General features: G+C 35.9%; 1 protein-coding gene across 3 annotated transcripts; it reads left to right on the plus strand.

Annotated features, from left to right (window-relative positions):
* Positions 1 to 1574: 1574 nt before the first annotated feature.
* LOC126671319 (nuclear matrix constituent protein 1) lies at positions 1575 to 13971 on the plus strand. Of its 3 annotated transcripts, none has more exons than XM_050365084.2 (9): positions 1575 to 2067; positions 2237 to 2446; positions 3031 to 3284; positions 3408 to 3678; positions 3754 to 3837; positions 5198 to 7206; positions 13001 to 13208; positions 13317 to 13549; positions 13688 to 13971. In XM_050365084.2, exons 1-8 carry the CDS (start codon positions 1756 to 1758, stop codon positions 13542 to 13544), a joined length of 3576 nt encoding a protein of 1191 aa, XP_050221041.1. In that variant the 5' UTR covers positions 1575 to 1755; the 3' UTR covers positions 13545 to 13549; positions 13688 to 13971. The 3 variants fall into 3 exon arrangements, 2 of the variants coding, with proteins under 2 accessions (XP_050221041.1, XP_050221040.1); XR_007638970.2 differs by having other exon boundaries at positions 1576 to 2067; positions 13001 to 13217; positions 13317 to 13605; XM_050365083.2 differs by having other exon boundaries at positions 1576 to 2067; positions 13001 to 13217.
* The last annotated feature ends 546 nt before the right edge of the window (positions 13972 to 14517 follow it).

The following is a 14517-nucleotide window of genomic DNA, read 5'->3' on the forward strand; positions in this document are numbered from 1 at the left end:
TCTCAGTTAGCTAATATACCCAATTTTATTTGAAGGATAATATTATAATGTTTATACTACTTTATATTTCTAACTCTTATTTTATGTTACTTTTGTTCCAAACAAGGAATGATCGAAAATAATCTAACCATTAATCTACTTTCCATTCCATTCCTTTACTTTTACTCTATTAGCCCTTAGGTGGCGTTTGATAAAATTATAAATTAAGTGCTGAAAATTAACTGCTGAATTTTAAATACTGAAAATAATAATTGTTGATTTTTTTAAGTGCTGAATTAAATAAGTATAACTACAAATCTGTAATTACTGAATATTATTGAAATTATAATATTTACATATTAAATCCTTAAAGATTAACTATTTTAAAAATAAATTACTATATATAAATTATATATTATTTAAATTTTTAAAATATAAATAAATAATATATAAATAATATTATGAATAATACATAAATCATATATCAAAAAGCGGAAATATTAAATAAATGACATATAAACTATAAAAAGAAAAGTAAAGATAGAAATAAAGTATTTTTAATGAAAAATATAGTACTTTGCAATATTAAGTGTTGCTCTAAATATAATATACTCATTGTGATATTAAAAATGATAATAAAATTAATATATATGAGATAAACTATTTTTATTTATGAGTAATAATTGAAAATATTAAAAATATAAAGTTTTTTTCTATCAAGAATGAAAATTTCATTCATAATTCGCAAAAATCATCAATACAATTCCCATAAGAAGAGAATACAAAGCACTAAATACAGGTAAAAAATTACAAATTAAGAGCAAACACTATAATTTCAAAGCCTACTTAAACAATTGATGTCGAATGAATCAGGCTCATTGTGAGATCCGAAAGAAGGATCTACTGAGGGATAGAAATTCTGAAGATTCATCGATACTAAACTGTTTGAAATTGAATGAATCTCTGATGAAGATGGTGACTTGAATTGCAGAGATCCGGCTCTCTCGAACCACAAAAATTCGCATCTCAACTCCATAAAATGAAAAAATACAAATCTTAAGCTAGATTAGAGTAGATCTAATCTAGCTAAAACGCAAAACTAGAAATAAATTCTAAACTAGATGAAAAAGATCATCGTACAAAAGTTAAAAATAAGAGAAAGTTGGTTATTTGTGTAAAAAGCTCATAATTTTTTATACCAAATCCGACCCTAATTTGAGTCTGTAAAAAATTTATTATTTTATGGACAGGCTCGAACTTTCATTTTTGTAAAATTTACACGTAAGGCCGCCCAAGTCTTATCCGAGCCTGCAGAAATATAGTGTTAGGGCCGGATTTGGATAGGAAATATAAAGCCCGATCCGGGCTCGGGCGGATTTAGACTTGTAAAAAAATTTAAATAACCCGCCGGGTCCGGTCCGAGCCCGGCCCATGAATAGGTCTAATAAAATCCAAACAACTAACTGAAAAGCTGGCTGTCGTTTATTAAGAAAAAGAAGGAAATTAGCATGTCGTTTACATTTGAAAAAGGAATTTGGATGTCGTTTGACAACTAATTTTGAAATCAAAAATCAAAATCAAAATATCGGAAGGACCCGAGTCTTCTACGCGTCACTAAAATTCACAAAAACCAAAGACAAAAAAAATCTTCCTCGTTCATTCACTCCGTCAAAAAAACAATCTCACATCTCCTGCAAAAACACTTCAGTTACCGCCACGTTTAACGGAATCTCACTGATTTAATTTAGGGTTTTCAATTTCTATTCAAATTGTGTCATGTTCACGCCACAAAGAAGGCCATCACCGGCGATCACATTAACACCGCGAAGCGATGGCCGTAAAAGCAGCGCCGCCGTTAATGTAGGGAAAGGAAAAGCGGTGGCGTTTGTTGACGGTCCCTTGCCTCCTCCGCCTACACCGCCGCCGCCTGTGGCGTCTCTGAGTGGAAATGCTGCAGTGGCAGAGTTGGAAACTGAAGACATGGACGATTGGAGGCGGTTTAAGGAGGCTGGTTTATTGGATGAATCGGCTATGGAGCTTAGACATAGGCAGGCACTTGCCGAGAGGGTTTCGAGGCTCGAAAAAGAGGTTAGTGCATTTAATTTGCTTATTTTTTGTGATTTTAGGTTACTAGTTGATATATTATAGAGTTAAATTTGTTGTTAATTGTAATTTGATTTGTTAATGATAGTTGTAATGACTATATATATTTGAGTAGAATGAAGTTTTTGAGTTTTGAAATTTGTTTTTATTGCAGCTTTATGATTATCAGTATAATATGGGACTTTTGCTAATTGAGAAAAAAAGCTGGAACATGGAATTTGAGGAATTAAGGCAAGCCTTAGAAGAGACTGAGGAGATACTCAAGCGCGAACAGTCAGCACACCTAATCGCATTTTCTGAAGTTGAGAAGCGTGAGGAAAATTTACGGAAGGGTTTGAGTGTCGAGAAACAGTGCGTGACTGAAGTATGTATGATGTTTCTCCTCTATGAAATAGTTTGATTGCTATTTATTTTATATTTGTTGCCTGTGCTCTGTTTTGTCTCTAAGAGTTGTAGTGAGTGCGGAATAAAATATAGGATATTCTGTTACCTTCAGAGTTGTTGATCTGGCTAATGAGAGATGAAGGGTGGTAGAAAGCTGTTTTTAAACCGCTTGAGCTGTTGTTGAGGATTCTTTATTGCTTCCAGTATCCATTTTAAAGTAGAGAGAACATGGATTTTTTTTCCTGTCTGTTCAATTAGATGGTCATCCATCACTGCTTTTGAGGGCACACAAACTGATTGTGTGTCGATTGCTGATCATCCTTAGCTATTACTGGCAAATATTTAAACCAATCAATTTTGTTGGCTGCTTGAATTATTTTTAACAAATGCTTTTATTGCTGTGACTATCAATGTACGGTTATAGCTTTTCTACTTGGCTATTTGTTATCTTTCCTGATTTTTCTGTCCCTTCTGAAATTCTCATTGAGTACTCTTTGCAATTGGACTACCTGGCTTGCTTTTTCATTTTTTTAATGAATACCGGTAATGCAACACGAATTGCAGCTTGAAAAGGCTCTACGTGAATTGCAAGAGGAGCGGGCAGAGATCAAGCATGCTTCTGAGTCAAAATTGGCTGATGCTAAAGCTTTATCTGTTGGGATTGGAGAGAAATCCCTAGCAGTAGAAGAAAAGATCAGGGCTGCTGATGCCAAGCTTACTGAAGTCAACAGAAAGAATGTAGAGTTGGATATTAAATTACAAGAGGTGGAAGCTCGTGAAAGTAGGCTTCAGAGAGACCGCCTCTCCTTAAATTCTGAGTAATCTCTATCAAAAAAATTTAGTTAACATATACTGTTTCCTAACAAAAGAATAATGTCCACTGTCTGTAAAAACATAGCATTTCAATCATATTTTAAATATTTCTTATTGATTGCTGTTAGGAGAGAAGCACACCATGCAACTTTCTACAAACAGAGAGAAGATCTACTTGAGTGGGAGAAGAAATTAAAGAATCAGGATGAGAAGCTAAGCGAGCTTGGGAGTGCCCTCAAGCAGAGTGAAGAAAAGGTGAATGAAAGTGACAGGATTTTTGAGCAGAAAGAAAGGGATCTAGAGGAGGCTGAAAAGAAAATTGATATTTCTTATGCAAAGTTGAGGGAGAAGGAGGATGATATGAATAATCGGCTAGCAGATTTGGCTGTTAAAGAGAAGGTGTGGCTAATGAAAATGTTTATGCTATCTTGTTATTTTGAATTGGTTTATTATAAGCTGTTGTCTTTTTTTCAGAATGCAGACTTGACAAGAAGCATTGTAGAGACGAAGGAGAGGGAGTTACTTGCATTGGAAGAAAAACTTAATGCTAGAAAAAATGTGAGTTTCAGAACCAGCTATTTTCTCCCTCCTAGGGTAACGTGATATACAATAAATAGAATGCATTTTTGTTGGAGACATTGATGCTAACTGTTGATTGTGTTATTGATCCTTCAAATACATTTTCATTACTTGAGTTTTCATAGCCTTTCTTTTTCATATGGCGGCCCGTACCTATCTGTCCAAAATATGTGTGAAGTGAACTTTGGACTATGAGAGTCTTGAGAGTCTCTTTGCATCATTTTCATTACTTGATTGTTGATTGACCCACAATTACACCCATGTACATGTAGATTCTGTAAAATTATATGTATGTATATATTGAGCAATTACTTTAATTCATACTGAACACAAATCCTTTGAACTGCAAGAACAAATCAGCTAGTTTTTCATGGTTTTCATCCATTTAGAATTATTTCATTCTGAATTTGAACTTCCTCATCACTCGTCATGCATTTTGAATAGTGGTTAAGAATTATTCTGTTAATTAGTTGCCTTGAAGTGATTTACCTAGAGCAATAACCAAAGTGGGGATCCATGGGGGAAGAGAGTGGAGATAGCTTTCACTTAGCAGTTTTGCATAAAGTGACAATTCTAAAGATTCAGATATATATCATTGCAGTTGCAGGATTGAGGCATCTGTCATGTGAAGTCTTAGATCAGGCAAACAACTTGCACCATTCTTATAATTATTCTGTCAAAGAGAAGTGCAATGAGAGAGACTTCCATTATTAGTTGGCTTCTCGATATAAACATCATCAGTTGTATGATCATTCCTGGAATTTACAGCATTTGTAGTCCATTACTTTTCCATAATCTCATATTTAGTACTCCACTGGGTATTTTCTCTCCATCCCCTTTTTGTGAGATCAAACTTTCGGTGTGTTATTGTTGTTTTTTGATGGGCAAGCAACTCATGAGGTACATGAATGCAGATCTTGATAGTTGAACCATATTGCAGTGCAAAGTCAAATCTATTGTGCTTAAAATCCCATAAAAGAAATGTGTTAATCATTGATTAGTAATCAATGAGAAATGTAGAGTTTTTGCTGCAAGAAACAAATGGAGAATGCTTTTGATACTTAGAGTATTTATGTTCTGAATACTTTCCATTTTCTGGAAATATATTTTTCTTGTATTATGTGACATTGGCGCTCAAATATGTGTCTCACTGAAAAAAATTCTTGCTGATCGTTTAGAGTAGTGACTAAATTCCAGGCAAGTTTCTTAATGTTTTTACAAAAAATTATTATAGTTAACATTGTTAATGTGGAGTACTGTCATTTTGATTTGGCCTCTGAGTTGAGTTTAGTTATATGAAAATAATCTGAAGATCATGCATTTCTTCAATCTTCTACAGGTGGAAGTCCAGCAGATCCTCGATGAGCACAAGGCTACTCTGGCTGCTAAAATGCAGGAGCTTGAGTTGGAATTGGAGGACAAGAGGAAATCTTTCGATGAAGAGTTGAGAAGCAAGGTAGAGGCATTGGGGAAGCGTGAAGCTGAGGTTCTTCATGAGGAAGAGAAGTTGAGGAAACGAGAACAAGCTTTGGATAATAAGTCAGAGAGAGTGAAAGTGAAAGAAAAGGAACTTGAATTGAATCTGAAAAATGCGAAGGAGAAAGAGAAGTCTATAAAGGCCGAGCAGAAAAGATTGGAGCTTGAACACAAAAAATTGCTTGCAGAGAGAGAGAGCTTGCTGAATCTCAAAGACGGCTGTGAGAAGATAAGAGCTGAAATTTCTAACCAGGAGCTGCAGATTGATGAAGAGAGTAAGAACCTCAAACTAACTAATGATGAGAGGTTAGAACACCTGCGGTTGCAGGCAGAACTGAGGCAGGAGCTGGAGAAGTGCAGGCGTCAGGAAGAGTTCCTTTTGAGAGAAGGTGAAGAACTGAAAGAAGAGAGGGAGAAGTTTGAAAATGAGTTAGAAGTGTTGGAAGGAAAAAAGGTCCAACTGACAAAGGAGTTGAATGATTTTACTGAAGAGAGAGAGAAATTCAAGAAGTTGCAGTGCGCTGCAGAAGAAAGACTAAGGAAAGAGGAACATGCTGTGAAGGAGGACCGTCAGAGGGTGTTAGAGAAGGTTAAAGCAGAGAAGGAATCTTTTGAAGCAATAAAAAAGCACGAGCAACTGGATATATCTAAAAATGCCAAAACTGAGCATGATTTGATGCTTCAAGACTTAGAAGTGCAAAAGAGCACGCTTGAGGCTGATCTGATTAGCAGGCGAGAGGAACTGGAGAAAGGCCTGCGAGAAAGGGAGAGGGCATTTCAGTTGCAGAGGGAAAGAGAATTGAAACAAACAAAAAATATAAAAGAAGCTGTTCAGAAAGATTTGGAAGAAGTACGGTCTGAAAGACTTACATTAGAAAAGGAAAAGCAAGAAGTTGCAAAGAACAAGGAGAAGCTAGATGAACAGCGGTTTGGAATGGAAAAAGACATTCATGAGCTTGTGAAGCTTAGCAACAAGCTTCGGGTCCAAAGGGAACATGACATCAGGGAAAGAAATCACTTCCTTGCATTTGTTGAGAAGCGTAAGAGATGCAAGAATTGTGAAGATGTCACTGGGGAGTTTATACTATCTGATCTCATGCCACTTGAAATGGAGGAGAAGGATATTCTTCTCCTCCAGGGGCCAGCTGATAAATTGAGGAATGTTCAATATGCTCCTGGTGTCACAGATGTCAATAGATCTCCGGGTGAACCTGATTCCAATTCTCAAGGACGCATGTCTTGGTTCCAGAAATGCACCTCAAAGATTTTTAGCATTTCCCCCAAAAAGATTGAACATGTTTTAGATCCAACTTTGACGGATGGAAAGACGGATGGAACCGGGTCACTTGCCAGCAAAGAAGCTAGTGGGAGTGGTGCTCCTGGAGATGCATCTCATCCAAACCGTGGGACTACAAATGGTTCCTTGAACATTCAGCAGTTCCAATTTGATGACATTAAAGTTGAGGGAGATGGTTGTACTGTGTCTGTTGACGATCATAGTAATATAGACAGTAAGGTAGAGGATTCTGGACTATCAGAGCTTAAGAGTGGTCGGTCTAAACCTGGGAGGAGAAAGAAGACTGGTTTAAGTAGAACACGGTCGGTAAAAGCAGTTGTTGAAGAAGCAAAGTCTTTTCTTGGGAAGAACTCACAAGACCCTGACTATATCAGCGATGAAAGTCGAGGCATTAGCAGTCAGATTAAGAAACCAGCAAAAAAGCGGGGACGTGGACCAATTGAAAGTGGGCGTGCTAGTGATAGCGAAGGAGTTTCTGACAGTGCTACAACTGGTGGGCGCAGTAAGAGGCGACAAGTGGTGGCTTCAGCCGTTACACCTGGGCAAAAGCGTTACAATCTGAGGCGACATAAGATGTGAGTTTTCTTATGCTATGGTTGATTCTATGTCGAGTCTTTTTTTGTTATTCTTGATATCATTAGAATGCATAATGCTACTGTTGTAACTGGCACCACTATATTGTCACCACCACCATCACCACCTATTTTTAAATTATATGTGGCTATTAACACCAACACTACCCAAAGCACTTCCAAAATTGCTGCTATCACCATCAGTAGGGGTGAGCACGGTTCGGTTCGGTTCGGTTCGGTTTTCCAAAATCCGATACCAAACCAAACCACCCCTAATAAATGAAAACCAAATATTCCATATTCGGTTGGCGGTTAATTCGGTTCGGTTAACCGAATTGTCGGTTTAATGTGGTCTGGTTCGGTCGGTTCACCAAACAAAATAAAATACAATAAAAAATTAAAAATAAAATCCAAAAAACCTATTAATACAAATTCTCATCCTAAGTGCTATAAAATTACAAATTTACAATAGCCTCAATCAAAATACACAGTTATAAGTTCTGTGTTAGTTTAGTTGTATGAATATATATACAACTAAACTTTGTATAGTAGCAAAAAAATAGAACCTGTTTGGCTATTTGCAGCCGTTTAATTACAAAAAATAAGGACCAAATATGTGCAAAAAATAATTATAAACAAACAACTACACTAGAGTTGAATTTAGTTAGCAGCCTGTCCTTTCACCTTTGCATCTACAAGCTAGACAAGCCTCAAAAATTTGGTCCAAAAAATAGTGAACAGCTGCAAACCAAAAACAAAAGAAATGTAATAAGTGTTCAATCAAGAAAAGAAAACTGTACTTGAACAAAACATAAGTTTAATTTTCATAAGTTAGGCTCAGAATTCTGAATTTTAAGCCAATGAGTAACTCAATTCTTAACATGCAACAAGAAACTAATGTCGCACAATTAAGAATGTGAGTAATTCTAGACTTAAAGGTGGAAGCTTCATCATAGCCAACAACATAAATGAAAAATTAGCATAAGACAGAGAAATCCATACAATTGCAGTAAATTATACAAGACAGATCTCATCAATGTCAATAGCTAAGTAAGGCTCAGATCTTTAAGTGTATTTCAAGTATTAGAAACCAAAGATCATAAAAAGGTGGCAACAAACAATCAAGTGCCTCTCAGTTTACAATCTAAAGCATTCTAACTTGGATGTGGAAGCATTCATCATAGCCATTTAGCATACTGAAATGAATAACTAGGCTCAGATTTTAAGTTTATATCTAGTATAAAATACCAAAGATCATAAAAAGGTGGCAACAAACAATCAAGTGCCTCTCAATTTACAATCTAAAGCACTCTAACTTAGATAGGCAAGCATCATCATAGCCATTAGCATACTAAAAGTTAGACAGAGAAATCAGGGCCAGTCAAACACAAACTACAAACCAACAAGGATCTCTACAATGTCTTAGCCTATGCTAACATTTCAGTAATACCAGAACATAAACACAGATCAAGTAAAAGACAACAGATTAGGAGCAAGATACTTCCACCAGATTAGGCAATCAAACCAGCAAATAGTCATCAAGTAAATGAAAAAAGAATAAACAGTTTTAGTCAATTAGACAAACTGTTAATCATTTGCTGGATCTTGAAACCCTGCAAAAAAAAAAAAACAAAAAACATTTAGCAAAATTACCAATTAACAAAATTAAAAATAAAAATAAAACAAACACATAATTTTTTACCTTCTTCTAACTCTTCTAACTCCTCCAAAGTCTGCTCCACAGAAACAGGCTTTGATGGGTCTCTAAGCCAATCTTGAGTGCAAATCAAGGCCTCCACAATTTTAGGAGTTAGACAACTCCTAAAGTCATCAAGAACTCTTCCACCAGTGCTAAAAGCAGACTCTGAAGCAACTGTGGAGACTGGTAAAGCTAATATATCACGGGCCATTCTTGAGAGGACAGGAAACCTCTGAGAATTGAACTTCCACCAACTCAGAATATCAAATTTTCCATCATTAGGAACTACTGCCTCACTTAAGTAGATATCTAGCTCAGATTTTCTACTTCCACACATACCACCAGTCTCCATCATTTGCTGCAAGAACCTTTCTTTTAACACAGAATTGGCTTGAGAGGATTGGCCTAGAGTTTCAACAGAAGAGCTACTATGACCAGAAGCAGCCAACTCTTTCTTATACTGAACATCATAATCATCAAACAACTCACCCAAGTCTTGTAACAAACAATCAAACAAGTATTTGCCACTATGGGTTCCATACATTTGTTTAAGGGTATACTCCATAAACATTATCCTATCCCTAGGATCCAAGATATTAGCAAAAAAAATCAGTTTGTTCATCACCAATGGATCACCCCAATATTTGTCAAATTTAGCTTTCATTTTAGCACCCATCAATCTCACAGACACATCACTAGAACTAATCCAGTCTTGCAGAATTGTAGACAAATCAGAAATTTCATTGAAGTGGTTGTTAGCAGTCACATAAAGAGAACCAGAAATTCTCAAAGTCATTTTATAGAAGCATTCTAACATACGACATAATTCCCTAACATTTTCCCAATCATTCAAATCAGGCACATTGTCACCCAAATCTTTTTTAAAACTAGACTCAACTTCCTCATACTCTTCAAAGACTTTCTGATACAACAAAGCAGTACTCAACATAAGGTATGTTGAATTCCATCTAGTAGGAACGTCTAGACACAAAGAACGCTTGCAATCAATTTCTGTGGACACTTTGCATTCCTTAAATTTACTCAACCTAAGAGGTGAGTTTTTAATGTATCTAACTGCCCCCCTAACCTTTTCAAAGGAAACACCAGACTCCTTTAGTCCATCAGAAACAACAAGATTAAGAATGTGAGCAATACACCTCATGTGTGCATACTTGCATCTTGCAGGTGTAGTACCCCAAGTAAGCATTTTTTTCATAAAAAAAGTCATGGCAGCAGTGTTATTCTCAGCATTATCTAGGGTCACAGAAAATATACTTTTAAGCCCCCACTCTTGCAAACATGTTTCTATTGCCTTAGACATATACTCACCCTTATGCTTAGAACAAGGGACAAAATTTATTATCTTTTTGTTAAGCTTCCAGTCATTATCAATGTAATGGGCAGTGATGCACATGTAATTCAATCTTTGATTCGAAGTCCATGAATCACTAGTTAGACTGACTCTTTGTATACTAGTTTTGAAAATCTTTTTCAATTTCAGTTTCTCCTCAACAAACATAGCATAACAGTCTCTATTCACAGTGAATCTAGAAGGGATTTTAAACATTGGACAAGCAGAACTCATTAACTTCCTAAACCCCTATTTCTCAACAAATTTAAAAGGCAATTCATCAACAACTATCATATAAGCAAGAGCCTGCCTAACTACATCTTGATCAAATGTCCATGCAGCAACATTAAACATATCATTACCACCACCAACATTTGAAACAGGTTGAAAAGAGAGAAGGGCTTGCCTGGTTTCAATAGAGTGAGGGTGTTTAGTGCATTTGACCAAATGACTCCTCAAGGTGGATGTGCCATTTTTTTTGGCATTGCAGTTGTATATACGGGCACAGTAGGCACATTTTGCTTGCATTATGACCCCTTTGGCATCTTTGATGGATTCAAAATGATCCCACACTACTGATCTCTGCACATATTCCTTTCTTTTTTTGGGATTTGCTTCCACATTTTCATTTTTTCCAGCAACAGAAGGGTCAGGTGCATCATCCACCACTTGAGCATTTTGCCCATCAGGAACAGGGGTCGATATAGCTTCCACACCAGCTGCTTCTTGGCCAATTTCAGGCTCAAGTTGGCTAGCTATTTCAATTAACTGCTCCATCTGTAAAATGAAATCCATAAAGGATCATCAGAAGTGCAACAATTACAAAACAGTTTCAATATCAAACACAAGTTACACCATTTGCAGAACCAGAAAAACAATGAAACAAAAATAGCCTCAACAACTCAACAAGAGACATATTACCTTTTTCAATGATCAAACAAAGCTTCCACCGAAGTATTTTCCAATAACCTTCGATTTATTGTTCATGAAAGAAAAAAAACAAACACAATACGTTTCATTAGCAAACAGAGAAAATCTGTTTAAATACCCAAAGCAGATTAGACTCGGTTATACCTCAAATTAATCGAGTCTTTTTGTTAAGAAATACCAGATCTGCAACCAAAAACACCAAAACAGAAACAAAAAGTTAGATCCAGTATATTAAAAAAAAGTTTACAAAATATAAACAAAATAACTTTAAATCGAGCCAAATTACCTTAGGGTTCAAGTATTTCTTCACAAAACTTATCGATTCACACTCTTAGAACCAGAAATATAACATGTAAAAGAAAAGAGTTCTTCGTTAGAACGTGTAAGAGAAACTGCTGGTTCTTCGTTAGAATGATCGAAGATGTGTTAAATCCATTACCAGTAGATGAATTTGTAACAGAGAGCAGACTGAGAGAGTGAGACTAGTGTTTTAATTCATTATCGAGGTGATAATAGAAGCAGATTAGGGTTTGTACATGAGAGAAACCAGAGAGAGTTGAGAGAGAGGGTGAGTTTGAGAGAGAAAATTTGAGAGTGAAATGAGGCTGCTGCAGCGAGTGAATGGGGGGTTAGGTGTTTAGGGTTTCGTTTTTAGGTCAGGAAATTTCCAAAATCACCCCTCCCCCTTATATCATAAAACGGCGTCGCATTGTTCCTCGGTTTTCGGTTCGGTTCGGTTAACCGAGCCCTAAAACCAAACCAGAACCGAAAACCGAGATTTTCAAAAAATCTAAACCAAACCAATCCATATACTCCATATTAACCACTCCATATTTAAATTCGGTCTGGATCGGTTCGGTTCATCGGTCTGGTTCGGTTTTTGCTCACCCCTAACCATCAGTTATACTTATACCTTTTTTGTGCATACATTTTAACCACTTCGTTACACCTTATTATATTGTTTAAATTAGCTTGATTACATTTAAGGGTTAATGTCAAAAAAATTCACGAACTTTACATGTTTTCTCATTTTAATCACGCAGTTTAAATTTTCTCATTTTCATGCACGAACTACCACTTTTTCTCAAATTCATGCACGGTGCTGAGGTGGCACGGCTCCATTGGTGTAATTTGCTTACGTGGAGGTCATTTTACACCAATGAATGAGTGCCACCTCAGCACCATGTATGAATTTGAGAAAAAGTGGTAGTTCGTGTATGAAAATGAGAAAATTTAAACTTCGTGATTGAAATGAGAAAACGTGTAAAGTTCATGATTTTTTTTTACATTAACCTACACTTAATCCAGTAATATGGCCTTCATTTTTTGTGAAAGGTATCTCATAGCTCTGTTTGCCTGCTTTGAAAGCTCGAAAAGCATGCGATGCTGCAGTTATTTTGTTGAGAACTTGATTGGTGCAAATGGTTCAGTAAGAAAGTTAGGACCCATAATTTCGTTTTTTTTTCTTTTTTAACTTTTTTTATCTTGTTCTCCCTCTCTCTCATGGTTTTGTTAGTCTAATTCTGTAAAACTATAAACTGCAACTTCTTTGCTGTTAGAAGTTCCTTATGCTTTTTAAATCATTCTATGAATTGGTTACTTTATGTCATGTTTGATGGTAACCATTGTGAATCCTTGCGAAAATATGATGGCATTAGCTATATACGTGTATTGGAAAGCGGTCATGATAGCGTCTGTGCATTGGTTTCTGCAAAATTATAATTATAACTGTGATCAAGTTTGGGTAGGGATGAGCTAGTGAGATACCAAGGAAGAAATGTAATTTTTGATGGATATTTTTTCTTAACTATGATCAGTGTAGGGACGGACTCTGCCAACCAAGGATTATCTGGCTTGATGAAAACAGAGGAGAAAGAAACTGATGGTGGTGGTGGTGCTGTAGAAATATTACCAAACCCGGAAACTGTTTCTGCACAGTCGCTCGAAGTTGCTAGCGAGACTGACAAATCTACAGACTTAGTGAAAGTTACAACAGTGAAGCATGTGGAATTCTCACAAGATACGGTAGTTAGGGTAACATCCTTCTCCTTTTTCATAGTTTTTTTTAAATGGCCTGAATTTGGATTGCCTTTGTAGCATATGCTCATTGTTCTTATAATTGCTCTACTACAGTTCCACAACGAAAACACAGATGACCAGGCTGATGCATTAAGGTCGGTTGAGATTACGGAATTAAGCGAGGGAGTAAATGACGATACAACAGACTACGGCGATGTAGATGAGAATGGGAGCACAATCAACGGGGAGGATGAAGAAGACGAGGACGAGGAAGATGATGAGTCAAAGCATTCTGGTGAAGTTTCAGTGGGAAAAAAGATTTGGACTTTCTTTACTACATAGTTGGGGTGCTTGCTTTTATCCTTTATCCTTCATCTTTCACATTCAAATTACTTTTACTACTGTAAGAACCATTTTTACTTTATTTACTGTAAGTTTATTTGTGTCTTGGTAATAAGTACTGTAATATGTTTTTTTCCTTCCAGATAAGTGATGCCTAATCAGATGAAGTTAGGCTCTCCATGGCATTGGAAATGTTTGGTGAAATGGGTACATGGAATAGTTTTAGGAACTGTAATTTCCAGTTTTAGAATTCTGTATAGGAGTATGACCAAACAGGAAGCCATGTGGCACCTGCTAAAGGTTATACTCTTTCTGTGCTATAAGGATGAATAGTTTTAAGAAATTAATTGATTTTAGGTGTTGTATTTTAAAATGTTTATCGTTTTGAATTCATTTTTTTTAATGCTTAATCAACAATCATTTTCTATGCCAAAAGCTCTAAAGAGCTGTTTTTATCAGTGCTGCTGCAATATGTCAATCAGCAAATTCCTCTTGGATCTCCATGTTTCCAAAGTTGAAGATATGAATTTACACAATATGCTGATTTAAAAGATTATAATTTTGAATAAAGTTCTTGTGACAATAGTGAGTCGACATCTCAATATATAATCATATCTCTTGTAGTGACAACTATCATTTTCTTTTGGGCTTCTTACTCAAATAACCAACATTCATGTTTGATTTACTTTTATACCAACACATATTTGACATTTTAAAACTACCATGTAAGGAAAAAATTATTACTTTTATACCATCCATATAAATAAAATCCTAATAACACAAATCTTCATAATTACAATTATTTTTTCTCTCCTCAATTTTCTCTCTCCTTTCTCTTTCAATTCACCTTTCACACAAATTTCATATTTGTTCTTCGCACCAATCCGCCTCCGCCGTTCCATTTTTTCCGTTTTGCCTCTGTCGTTTCGCCTCCGCCGTTCTACCATCTTTCTTTTAGGCTAATAATCACCCA

Source organism: Mercurialis annua, linkage group LG3 (assembly GCF_937616625.2).
Source record: "Mercurialis annua linkage group LG3, ddMerAnnu1.2, whole genome shotgun sequence".
NCBI classification, from domain to species: Eukaryota; Viridiplantae; Streptophyta; class Magnoliopsida; order Malpighiales; family Euphorbiaceae; genus Mercurialis; species Mercurialis annua.

What these genes read in the sequence shown, in the direction of transcription:
- LOC126671319 (XM_050365083.2), top strand. Translation starts at nt 1,756, where the DNA reads ATGTTCACGCCACAAAGAAGGCCATCACCGGCGATCACATTAACACCG. An exon ending in ATTTGGCTGTTAAAGAGAAG is followed by an intron (nt 3,679 to 3,753) that starts GTGTGGCTAATG and finishes TCTTTTTTTCAG; the next exon opens with AATGCAGACTTGACAAGAAG. An exon ending in CACAAGATACGGTAGTTAGG is followed by an intron (nt 13,218 to 13,316) that starts GTAACATCCTTC and finishes GCTCTACTACAG; the next exon opens with TTCCACAACGAAAACACAGA.